General features: G+C 35.9%; 1 protein-coding gene across 2 annotated transcripts; it reads right to left on the reverse strand.

Moving 5' to 3' along the window:
- Positions 1-3,500: 3,500 nt before the first annotated feature.
- On the reverse strand, positions 3,501-12,482 carry LOC136713898 (iroquois-class homeodomain protein irx-4). 2 transcript variants are annotated; one of them, XM_066691136.1, is made up of 6 exons: positions 12,368-12,482; positions 8,209-8,365; positions 7,314-7,565; positions 6,372-6,478; positions 5,140-5,453; positions 3,501-4,726 (listed from the first exon to the last, which is right to left on the reverse strand). In XM_066691136.1, the coding sequence occupies exons 2-6, from the start codon at positions 8,251-8,253 to the stop codon at positions 4,005-4,007; spliced, it is 1,440 nt and encodes a 479-aa protein (XP_066547233.1). In that variant the 5' UTR covers positions 8,254-8,365; positions 12,368-12,482; the 3' UTR covers positions 3,501-4,004. The 2 variants fall into 2 exon arrangements, with proteins under 2 accessions (XP_066547233.1, XP_066547234.1); XM_066691137.1 differs by lacking the exon at positions 12,368-12,482 and adding an exon at positions 9,630-9,847.
- Positions 12,483-12,942: the final 460 nt, after the last annotated feature.

Raw genomic sequence — 12,942 nt, forward strand, 5'->3', positions numbered from 1 at the left:
TGCCCCTTCAGTTTGGGGTCTTAAGTCATATATATGGTCTGTTAGGATATAGATGTTAGGCTATAGATGTTATATATCCTAACAGCCGTGAAACTAGAGTTTTATAATGTCATGAAGAGACAACTAAACCAATATGACAATATTCCCAATTTGCCCACTTTTACCAAAAGTCTATTAACAAATCTCTGTTATTAAAGGCCTCAATTGGTAATAAAATGAAGTGTGTCTCAGTGTGTCATTAACACTTAATTTTGGCTTTGGTAGTTTTAGTCTTTGCTCTTTGTCCCATTTAAAAATGTATGCGGTTTTTGAACGGAGTGGGAAAAAGAACTGGTTGTCCATTTAAAAATCGTTATCGTTCTGACATACGTGGTCTCGGATTAGTATCCCATAAAATATATGACTGATAATTATATGAAATATTCAGATGCACATTTACAGACTTTGATAGAAAGGAGCCCAGCGCTATTAGACGTGTGCATGTCTAGAAAGTGTGTGTGTGTGTGTGTGTGTGTGTTGGGGGGGGAGTAAATCTCTATGCATAATCTCTCAGAACAATCCTTTTAAATCTTAATTGGCCATCTTTTAGATGTTAGCGTTTTAGGTTTCATTCTCTTTTCTCTCTCCCTTTCCCCCAGTCAAGAGGGTGTTGTGTCAAAGTCTATTACCTCTGCTGGACGTCTCTCTCCCTTAAGTTAAAAAAAGAGAGACCCATCAGCAGAGGTTTGCCAGGTCGATAAAGCTTTTAGATTTGGAGATGTTTTCAGGGGAGCCCATTTCCTGCGGCTAAGAGTTGTTAATGGAGCTTAAGGAATTATCTTATGACTCTCGGGTTGAGAGCAGTTTATTTCCCCGGCTCCTGTTCCCTTGTCGAGGCTGAATATGCTGCTGTCAAAGTCGCTTAATGAAAAGTAACGCGTCGCTGATTACAGTTTTATTTGGGCTCTATGTAAAAAGCGCTGTTAATTTAGCATCCCCTCCTCTGTGTGTTTGAATTTGCCACGGCTGACTGATTTAAAGTCTCCCGGTTTAAAGCCGATCTCTCTCTCTCTCTCTCTCTCTCTCTCTCTCTCTCTCTCTCTCTCTCTCTCTCTCTCTCTCTCCCTCTCCTATCCCCTTTGAACTCCAAGATTGCCACTTTATTTCACAACTATAGCTTGTTTACTACTGCAGGATTTAATGGCATAAGTATATACCCCTTAATCGTACTTACTTTATGACATATGCTTAACATAAGGGATACACCTAACATTATTATTCTTTCTTTCCTTTTCAGCTTCATAACCCTCAAAAAGCCAGCATGTTTTAAAACACATCAAGTTGGACAGTTTGAAGATTTTTTTTTTTTAGTGGACAACTCTAGATTAACTGGATATTATGGGGAAGTTTCTATAATGGACAACAGAAATGGTCTTTACTTTTGATCAATGTCGGTCTTTTACCTTATCACTGAAAAGAAAAGAAAAGAAAAGAAAAGAAAAAAGTTGTTACTATCCAAACACGCTGAATGAGTTGCACGTTTAGTTCACATTTGTTCTCAATACATTGCATGCCTGTCTCATTGTCTTGCTTATAAATCTTTTAACTTCCAGTAATACAAATACATAAATAAATAAATCAACAGACGAACAAATAAGTAAATAAATAAAAAGATGGATAAACATATACATTAAAACAAGTATTTGGCATTGATGCACAATGCAAGCAAATATACAAATACATAAACCTATTTTAGTTTTTTCTTTATTTCTTGCTTTCCTTTTTATCTTCCTTAATTCTTTCTTTCTTCCTTTTTCCTTATCTTGCAATACAAGAGAAGTCTAGACAGGGTTGTGTAATTTTATATAATCATAATAAAGCCAAACTTCACAATGAGCACTGCTGTTTATGTATATGTTGTACTCTCTCTCTCTCTCTCTCTCTCTCTCTCTCTCTCTCACACACACACACACACAAACACATTATATATATATATATATATATATATATATATATATATATATATAATATTTAGAAAAGGAATAATACATACATAATCTCATTACATTTTAGAAAATGTTCCTTTTTCATCTTCAAGTCTTCCACCCTACAATCCAATGAAAGCACTGTAGGACGTTCAGGTTTTATTTTGCTTGAAAATAATTTGCTTTGTCCAAAAGATTTCACTGAGAAGATCTCAATCGCTTGGCGTCCACATTAAAATTCATCATTGCTGCGCCTCTCTCTGTAACACCTCTCCCAGGAGAGTAGACTTTTTGCTATTACTGTCAAGTACCCTTGACTCTTTATTTTTGCCCTTTTTATCTTTTACAACTAATTCGAGTTCCTTTGCCCTTTTCAGTTGAAGACGGGGCTTCTGGTAAAGCCTTTTCCTGACGCAGATATCACAGGATGCAGAGCCTTTAGAAATTGAGGGGTTAGTGTCAAAATGAAAATTTCACTTCAAATTATCTTGGCTGTTGCACATTTTAGCGACCCGGGCGCTTGTCTTAGCCTTTTGACAGCTGGATCAGCACGGAGGTTTAGATATTTCGATAATATTATCTAGGAGAGAGAAAAAGTCAATACAATGACATGAAATATGACTGAATACATCCCAATTACAGCTGATTAGATGGGATAAAATAATACGCATTTTAAGTATAGTAAACTACATGTATGCATACATACACACACACATACACACACACACACACACACACACACACACACACACATATATATATATATATATATATATATATATATATATATATGTGATCATTTTTTTACATAACCAATTACGTACAAGACAATTGACAGTTTTGATGTTATGTATCGTCTTTTACTGCTGATTAATTGATTAATTGATTTACGCTTAATTTACTTTTAAAGAAAATGTCAATGCAATTGAAAATTGATATTTTATGTCTCTGTGATTAATATTTTAATGTTTTAATGTTTCATTATATATATATATTATATATATTACATATTATGCAAAACAGAAGTGGGTGAAAGTGCTTAGCATTCCTATAGGCTAAAAAGTTAAACTTAGCCGACCTCATGGGGTACAAGTCATTAACCTTATAATTCAGCTGCGTATTAATAAGAATACAATAATAACAAGTATTATTATTATTATTATTATTATTATTATTATTATTATTATTATTATTATTATTAATAATAATAATAATAATAATAATAATAATAATAATAATAATAATAATACATTATCAGTGAATTTATCAAAACACTTTCAGTTAGTACTTACTAGTACTAGTTAAAATTACTAGTCTTAGAGAAATGCATACGTGTTAAACTCAGATGTTAATATAAATTTTTAATTGATTCATTTCCGACAGGCAACATAAACTGATTTTAGATTAATATAATTTAAAATGAGCACCCCACATGCCCCAGTAAAGCCAAGCCCTTCGCTTTCTCAAGTGGATTTACATTTCAGGACCAAGGCCAGCACTCGTGTGTAAATACAATCAGACAACACTCGCCGAACCTCCGAAACAGACCATTTATTTCAGTGAACATTGTTTTAACATACCCTTCCAGTTTTAAGGAAACTTGTGCAGTTGTGTGATTTTTTTTTTCAGCAGTGCTACTCACGAGTCATTGGTTAACAATGACGGAGCTCAAAAGAATATTCAGGAAAAATAAAAAATAAAACAACTAAAAACTTAACATCCGCATGCCATTAAAGGGAAAAAAAATCTTGTAAACTTTTTTTTTTTTTCAAATGTAAACTTTCAATAATACCTCTACATACGTGCTTTTAAACGAAAATAAATACTTTTCACACTGATCCCTTTCTTGGGGGAGTCTCACTAGTGAAATATTGTCAATATAACAATGCATATATATCCCTCGACTAATCAAATATAAATGTGATTCCAACATCCTTGACGGAAAAGTGTCCAATTCAAAGCATTACGGCTCTTGTTTAAGGTCCTCAAGAGTACATCCCCGAGAAATTGTTGCTGTGCCTCAAAGTAACTTTTGGTTTGTTAAGAGCAGAACATTTTGTTTCCCGTTTTTGGGAATGCCATGTTGTCTTTATGGGAGTCGTCGTGTTGCAAAGCAGGAATGTGTCCTTTGATCACGTGGTTGACGTTTCCAATTGAACGTCCCAGCGCCCCTGTCTCCAGTATAGACCCTTTGGTAGTTGCCCATGAAACTGTGGTGTTGGTCAATGCTTGATTCAAAGTGCTGTGCCTGAACAAAGGGTCGTGGAAAACCCCATCCACCCAGTTTCTGAGAGTGGTGACTGGGGAGTCCTGTTGTCTGTCCATAACATTTACAGGAGAGGAAACAGTGGGGGAGGTTGGGATGACCTGTTGACACTTGAGCATGCAGGATGGGTACTCAGTTTGGTTCAAAGAAGTGGCCGTCTGTGCCAGTGACCAAATCCTCGGCTTGCTGTCTAATATTTGGTGGCCCTGTTGGAAGCAGGCTTTCGTCTGCCTCTCGTTTGAAAGGTCATGGGCACAATCTTCTGAAGCGGGTTTCAGACAGCTTTTGGTCAATTCCTGGTCCCCTTCCAAAGCAGGCGGGATGGAGATCTTTAGTGACGTTTCTTTGAGGTGTTCAGGGGGACAATCGGTTGTCCTCATGTGGGTGTTCATGTGAAACTGGTGCTTCAGTTCACACTCGGAGCTCTCCGACTCAATCGCATCGAAGTCGTCCAGATCGCTCAGCTGTAGGTCCTTGTCTTCTCTGCTTCTGTTTTCTGCATTGCAAAATAACAAGGACAATAATAATCATCAGAATGAATACAATACACGGAAGTCACTTGTGTGCTCTTTCAAATGGAACTGATTGCGTACTGAAAGAGGGAAAGACAAATCCAACCGCGATTCATCACGACAGAGGCTTAAAAAAGGTGCAATATGTTGTCGGAAAATGTTTATCATAAAGAAAGAAAGAAGGAAAGTTAGCCATATAGAGAACATGAGTGTATTCTAGAAACAACGCCTAGGAATAGTGCAGTTCAACTTTATCTGTATTGGAGATATGAAGTTCCATGATGTGTCAATTCCTACAACCCTCTTGTATGAAAAATAAATCAGGACAAGAGAATAAACAATGCGACGGGTCATGATCAGCTGCTGTAAATAATTATAGACAATAAAGAAAGCGTACCATCATCATTCTTCTCGCTTTTGATGTGCTCCTCGTTTGGTTCCTCTTCTTCTTCATCATCGTATCTCTTATCCTCCGCACATTTGTTTCGAGGAGGCCAAGTCATTTTATTCTCCTTCTTGAGTCGCCTCCGGGCATTAGCAAACCAAGTGGAGACCTGGGTCAGGGTCATCTTGGTGATGATGGCCAGCATGATCTTCTCTCCTTTGGTGGGGTAGGGGTTTTTCCTGTGCTCCTGCAGCCAGGCTTTGAGGGTACTTGTGGTTTCACGAGTGGCATTTTTCCTTCTTGTTCCCCCGTCCATGGAGCCATACCTAACGTAAAATTACACAGGAAAAAACAAACAAAAATATGTATTTTGTAAAGATAGTGTATTTTTCACAGTGAAATTCATAACGATTGTATTTTCAGAAAAACTAAAGTGCGTATCAAATGCATGTCCCACTGTGATCGCATTTTACGGCAAATGCAGTTAAATGCACCATAGTGGTTTAATAGGTACAGATTTACTGATCCTGAAATATGGAATATACTGCTTGAAAATTGCTCGATTGTGTGCGAAGGAAGACCCTCAGGTAAAATCGTAAAGTGAATTTATTTAAAAGTACAACTATGGGTCTTGCCTGCAAGTCAAATTAAGACTTTATTATTAAGCTACTTAGATGTTTACATTATATTCTTAACTATCAGGTCCTACAGTGCTTCAATTAATGTAATTTCATTATATTAAGTAAATAAGCAATACGTAAATTCATCCGTACATTATAGTTATTAAAAAAAAATAAAAAATCACCTTGTGAGAAATGTCATTCATATTTGTATTACTTTTCACACTTGTCAGTAGTTTATATGTAAATGTTCTGCTAAGCATATATTTGGAACATGCCTTTAAACATACCTATTACTGTTAATATTATTAAATATGAAAACATAGTTGTGTTTGAAACTGTTTTTTATTTTATTTTAAAAGCAACCTGTTATTTAACAAAGGAGGCAATGTACATAACATTGATTAAATGTGTGCATTAGGCCTAATAACATGAAACGTGAAGTCTGAGAGCATATTTCAATACCTCTTCAGTGGTCTATGAAGACACAAGTTTATCAGCATTATCAGAAAACAGAAGCTACGTAAAACAACACCACTTAGATTTGGTTGCAGATGTATGCCGTTATACTGAAGCAACTACAGAGAAGCAATTACTGTCGATTTCTCAACTTCTTTTTTTTACCTGTCATATTGATACTGCCCCAAGGTAGGATCATACGGATAGTAGGCAGCAGCCTGTGTGATCCCCGCATGCGCAGAGGCTGCTCCATCTTTTGTGTCAAATGTACTCTGAAACATGCAAACAAACAGTTGGGGAGATTGTTTGATAATGATCTTTCAAAGTCACAGAGAGGAACACTTGGATCTATAGGATCAACAATGCTTCCAAGGCAAAAGGGTGAAACAATGACTTAATTATTAATTAATTAATTAATTAATTAATTAATGGACTTACTTGACTGAAGTTTGGATAAATGTATATATGTTGGCAACGCCGAAACGTAATATATTGAACTTGTAATCTCCCACACTCCCTATATGTGTTGGGACATTTACATCATCTACTTAAAAAAACAACATCCCCCCATCATAAATAGTTTAATTTGCATTTACAGGCTATATATTGAATATCATATGTGTTGTACATTTGCTGCAGTGACACTGATTGTGACAAACTTGTTAAAAGCAGTTGGGAAAAAAGATAAATAGTATTACTATTATTCTGTGTACTTTCTTGAAACTGCAATGGCACACACCCCCCCTTTAGGTAAACACATACGTTTCTGCTATAACACAATTAAACCCTTGAATCGTTGCTTTGGAATGCTGTCCTAATGGCAAATGACACTCCTCTTCTGACATTTCACAATGCTTCAATGTGAGCACATTGGTTGTCACCTGTAATCCAAGCCATAATTAATAGGTCGGCTTGCCCTTACATTGCAGTGGCACAATTGCCAATTAGTTCAAACTGAATAAAGCCACTGTTCAGGCTGAAGAGATAAATCACAACCGTTTGATTGAAAGAAGCACTTTGCAGGAGGACAAGAGGTGTGACTATGTAAGCTCTAATTGGTGCTGATATAATAATCAATGGCTGGGAGAAGATCAGAGAAATGCTTACCAGTGAGTAGAAAGCGGAGGCATCGGTACCATAAGTAACATAATTCCCATAGCCTTGGCTGCTGGTATAGGGGTTCCCATAGACACCCAGAGCCGCTGCAGAGTTGAGCTCATGTCTGGCAGTGGCCAGAAGCCTGCTCTCATAAACCGGACAATAAACTGGTGTCTGGGCAGAGGCGGCTACCCCGGACTCGGCGAGGGTCCTGCCGCTGGACTCGCAGCAAGTAGTCAAAGAATTGGTGGTCATCAGGAACTGGAGGAGACACACAGGGAAAGCCGGACCTTAGTATCTTTCATGCACTAATGTGCAAAAAAAAAAAAGCAGGACCATGCACCGTTTATACAAGGTGTCAGTCAAAACATACATGCTTTCCAAAATGCTGTTCTTAAAATCCCCCAAAAGATCACTGCGTGAGTTCTTTCACGTAAAACAGAAAAATAGTCGGTAATTAAAAAACTCCAGTACAGGGAATACCCATTCCTCCAAAGACAGAGAGCTGTGGATCATCGCCAAAAAAAAAAGAAAAAAGAAAAAGAAAGCAGTTGCATCGCCCTTTCTACAGTGACTCGCATGTTGGTACAAAACACTTTGACATTAAGATGATTTGTGCACAGATAAGGGTATAAAGCGCATTCTTAGACAGCTATCTCCAACCCCCACAGCAATACCAAAGGTCCTCGTATGTATGCTTCTGGATTACGTTTAATGCTTTATCTCTCAGTGAAAACAGGTATAACAAGTCCTTTCTAGTTTTATGCGTTTGCTGAAATGGGACTTTATGCATCGCTTTTCTTCCTCCCCCCTTCGCTTTAAAGTACTACTGAGGGTATTGCAAATCAATAGAGCCATACATTCAATTGAAATTCCCTTTGATGATCAATAAAGCGGATCTTACCTGGGGTGCAGACGAGTAAGGATATCCAAATTGTGGGTATGACATGGTAGAGAGATCCCAATATCCAGAAATAAAGCGAGACGGCTGGTCTCCACGCTATTGCAGGCTGGCTGGGTTTCACTGTACCAATTGATTGGTAAGCACAGTCTCCTAGATGCTTATAGGGCGAAGCAGAATACCATATTTAATTTGTTAAAATGCTTCTCCAACGATTTCCAAAAATGCATCAGTTATCTCGGTAGGACCTAAACTGTTTCATACGATGCAATTGCAGGAGAGTGCAATGGAAACACGTTTGCCCGGATTAATCACTTTGATGTCAGAAATACATATTTTGCTTTATAAAAAAAAAGTAGTATAAAACACGTCAGCCCAGTTGCACGTTGTTTTAAACACCGGTGACTCTGACGTCAGATGAATCCCACTCAAAATGACCAGACTGGAACTTTAATATGCATTTCTAGTGATAAAAATCGAACAACTTCATAGAAATGTGGGGAAAGCAGATTTGTTTTTGTATACACGACGAAGGTAATTAAATTAACCCAATATATATATATATATATATATATATATATATATATATATATATAGAAAGAGAGAGAGATGCTAGGTAGAACTTATTCCGCTTTAAAACTGCCCTGTATAATTAACCTAAGCAATATTTTTTTTCTTTTGAGGCACTGAGGGATGGAGAACACGTTTAATTAGAAATTAATTAATGAGCAGCTGCCTCACTCCGCCCTTTTGTAATAATTAGTCTCAAGTACAAATGAGGCAAACGAAGTAACACGGAGACCAGTAAATCTTCTGTCTAGATCTGATCAAGAGATAGGCGCTGAGGTTAACCTAAACCCAGAGACATCTCCTCAGCACATATGTTTGGAATCAGGCAATGAAGGCTAGAGATATGATATGTTAAGGCAATTAATACTTGTTATAAATATCAAACATGCATGAGTCTGTTATGAAAGCAAATATAAGGCACAATATATGTGTGTGTGTGTGTGTGTGTGTGTGTGTGTGTGTGTATTTTTGTATATATATGTGTGTGTAAATATATTTGTCTGTCACATAATCTTTAATTATTAATATGTTTCTATTTTGCAGATGTGGTCATTAGGAATTTAATAGCACCATAATGAATTGTAATTGATGTACTACATTGTTTTGACACTATTTATACACCAACACATATATGTGTTATATACATACATACTTACTGACATACTCACAATTATATGTATTGTATTATATCTTGCAAATGTGACACTTTATGAAACAAAAACTAAGAAAGCAATTTACAAAAAAGGAAAGATATAGAAAGGAAAAATATCTGAAAGATTCCCTTTAGTAAGCTAATTAATAGTGCAATACTTATCTTACGTGTATGCAAAAAAAGAAGAAAAAAAAGCCTTTACCAGTTTACAGAGTGCAGGACCCTCATACGACCTAACTTCTTTCCCATTTAATGTTAATATTTAACAATCCTCATTCGTTTATTCACATCTATTCTAAGGAGACGTTCAGTAAAGACGACCTCTGCTTTCATACAAATTCGTGTAAAATGGTCTAAGCTGCGTTATTGTCTTGAAGTTTCATATCAACCTGCCAGGCTTTTTAAATAACTTTAATTGCAGTCCTGCATGCTATGGCTGTGAATCGTATAGGTGGGGGAGTCTGTGTGTAGCTCTATGGTGTGCTGACTTGCTTAGAGAATCCCGGGTTCAGACATGTGGATAGCCCCGGGGTCACACTCAAATTAATGATGATGTTCTCCTCTTTTCCCCAGCTGGAAGACTGCCTACCCTGACAGCTCGATTGAGGGTGATGGATGACTATCTAGAGACCAGCCAACATAATATAATATCGGCTGCATAATTGCTTTCATTTACAGATGAAAGTACTTGTCCCCAAATTAAGTTAGGCGACATAAAACAAGTTGTTGGCATTTAAGGGAGTTTGGAAAATAATGAATGCGCTGTAAAATTCAATTAACTAGACAGTGCGGCGCAAGTATACCCCTAAGTAACGAGATGGGACGCTAAGGGTCAAATGACTGTTTCAGGTCTGTTCCCCCCCCCACCCCCCAACACATACACACTTTAATTTTTTTAATTGAGTTAATAATAACATGTTTCCTTCTTTTGGTTGTTGAGTAAGGTATTATGGTTATATGTATGTATGTATGTATGCATGCATGTATATATATGATGTATGCATGTTTGGATGTATGCATGTATGTGTGTTGTATGTGTGTATGTATATGTTCGTAATCTAGCATCAAACTAAACGCTATTGAACCTTTCCTACGAGCATTACATCTGTCTACAGTAAAAACGATCAGCAAAAATGTACATAATGACTTATTTTTAAAACTGTGGATGTCTCTTGTGTTTTCTGATGTAACGGCAGACCCGTGCAAGATAGTGACACACAGAACACAAGAGAATACCCCTCTTGTTAAACCCTGTGCTCTTTAATAGGTTTCTCTGAATGTAGTATTTATGAAGCTATGGCAAAGCCAAATTATCATTTAGAGATCTCTCTAAATGCATTTCAAGATATCTTCCAATATTTCGAGATATCTCTAAATCATTTAAAGATATCTTTAAATGATTTAGAGATATCTGCAAACCATTTAGAGATATCTAAATAAGGTGCTTTTTAAATACATCTCTAAATGATTTGCAGATATTTCTAAATGACGTCCTATTCATAAGAAGTATGAAGCCTTTTATAAGCCCATTTCACTTTAATGCCATTTAAATCGAGCTGGCCATTTGTTTTGAGCATGTGGATAAAATAATACTGATACTATAACAGAACCAATTTATTCTATACATACATGTAAATAAATTGAAAGCAACGAAGGCATGGATTGCACTTCTGTAGTTATTAGTTCATAACCAGGTATTATACTGTAAGAAGGACGTGTTTTGCACTAATGTGGTGTTTTTACATTAAAAATAAAAATAGTTATTATTATTATTATTATTATTATTATTATTATTATTATTATTATTATTATTATTATTATTATTTGTAGCAGTATTAGTATCTGTCTATCCCTCTGTCTATCTGTGTTTGTGTTTGTGCGTTTAAATACCTATGTAGTGAGAAGTGAAATAATTTGAGACCAAGAAAATGACAAATACAAAAAGACTTTAAGTAAAAAAGAAAACAATAACAAAATACATTCATTGTACTGTAAACAGTCAGCAGCACACCAGCACTTATTTTTAATTAAATTATTGTTTTAATTTAACAACTGAATGAAATCATTCGTAGCCTATCAAATGAAATCCTTCCTTAGAGATACTCTGTCGAGAAATAATTGCTGCAAGTTTGACAGACAAGTTGAATAAGCGATCTTGTCCACTCAGGCTTTCGGTATACATTTTCATTATCCCCTGCTTTGTTGGTGTTATTGGGTCCACATGAAATATTTACATGCACCAGTATATGCTTTTAGAATAAAATGAAGATAGTAGGCTCTCGAAGTTCAGTCAGTCTTGTTTTTCGTTAAAGATTAAAAGCAGGCTTGTCACTTTCAGATACACGTTGAAGAAGTTTCGGTTTCCATTTAAGCTTTGGAAATAAAAGCGAACTGTATATGATGGGATCTAATAAAACTATGAATAATAACTGAAGAATAAAGAACAGGATACTTTCCAAAAAATAATAATGCACTACGCTAATTGGTTTTCTATACCTATATGTCTCCATAGGAATTAATGACCGGTCCAGACATATTCCAAACGAATCCAATTAAGTTCTCAGGTTGTGACGTCATTAAAGTATACATTGACCATCAATAATGCATACTAGCAAGTGTTTGAATGAACACATCTTTGTGAAAACTTGACAGGACTAAATCCAAGTTAAAACGAACATTAGCCGACATATATCAACACTATAAAAATGATAAATATTTTTGTATAGCTATACCCTTAAAGTGCAAAATAAAAGGCTGTGTAATTTGCAAATTCAAAAGAGACGCCTATTTTCAAATATTACCTGAAAAAAGCACATTAAGTAATAATAATAATAATAACAATTATCACACAACACATTATAGCACCCCTTTACAGATACTAAAATGTTCAGTGAATAAATCATCAGATGCATGTGTTTTTCAACAAATAAAGTCCGTTACCTGTGAATGCACCCTTCAGCTAAACACTTGACTTTTCCAAGGCCGGGATCTCTCTCATTTTTCGCATAAATTGTCTCATTTGGAGGCGAGCTGCAGACAGTTAATGCAACCATGACTCTCCTATACAGTATAGTATCTTACTGTATGGGAAAACTCTGCTTAGTCGTTGGTCTCACTTCAGTCAACTCCTGTACAACTCTGATGACGTTTCACAGAACTGCAACACAGATTACACCCCCCCACCCCCCCCACACACACTTTTTTAAAAATCTAAAATAAGCAATTACTAATTAACCTCTTGTAAACACGAACAAGGATAATCCTATCTTTCGAAAAAAACTTCACTCCTGTCAATATGCAATGACTGAAACAATAAATAAATAAATACATAAATAAATAATTTAATCAACTATATGAGCTGAACAATTTGTTTGCTTTTCTTTTCTGCGATAAGAGAATACATCGATATTATTGAGTGGATGATATTACACCAGACATACATCTATTCTGTTTTTTTTAAATGCCAGATATCGCTTGCAAGTGTAAAATGTTTTAGTAACATTGCTGAAACTAAT

The sequence above is a fragment of the Amia ocellicauda genome, chromosome 18, assembly GCF_036373705.1.
Source record: "Amia ocellicauda isolate fAmiCal2 chromosome 18, fAmiCal2.hap1, whole genome shotgun sequence".
Taxonomy (NCBI): Eukaryota; Metazoa; Chordata; class Actinopteri; order Amiiformes; family Amiidae; genus Amia; species Amia ocellicauda.

What these genes read in the sequence shown, in the direction of transcription:
- LOC136713898 (XM_066691136.1), bottom strand. Translation starts at nt 8,253, where the DNA reads ATGTCATACCCACAATTTGGATATCCTTACTCGTCTGCACCCCAG. An exon ending in CTTACTCGTCTGCACCCCAG is followed by an intron (nt 7,566 to 8,208) that starts GTAAGATCCGCT and finishes TGTCTCCTCCAG; the next exon opens with TTCCTGATGACCACCAATTC. An exon ending in CCTCCGCTTTCTACTCACTG is followed by an intron (nt 6,479 to 7,313) that starts GTAAGCATTTCT and finishes TGCATGTTTCAG; the next exon opens with AGTACATTTGACACAAAAGA.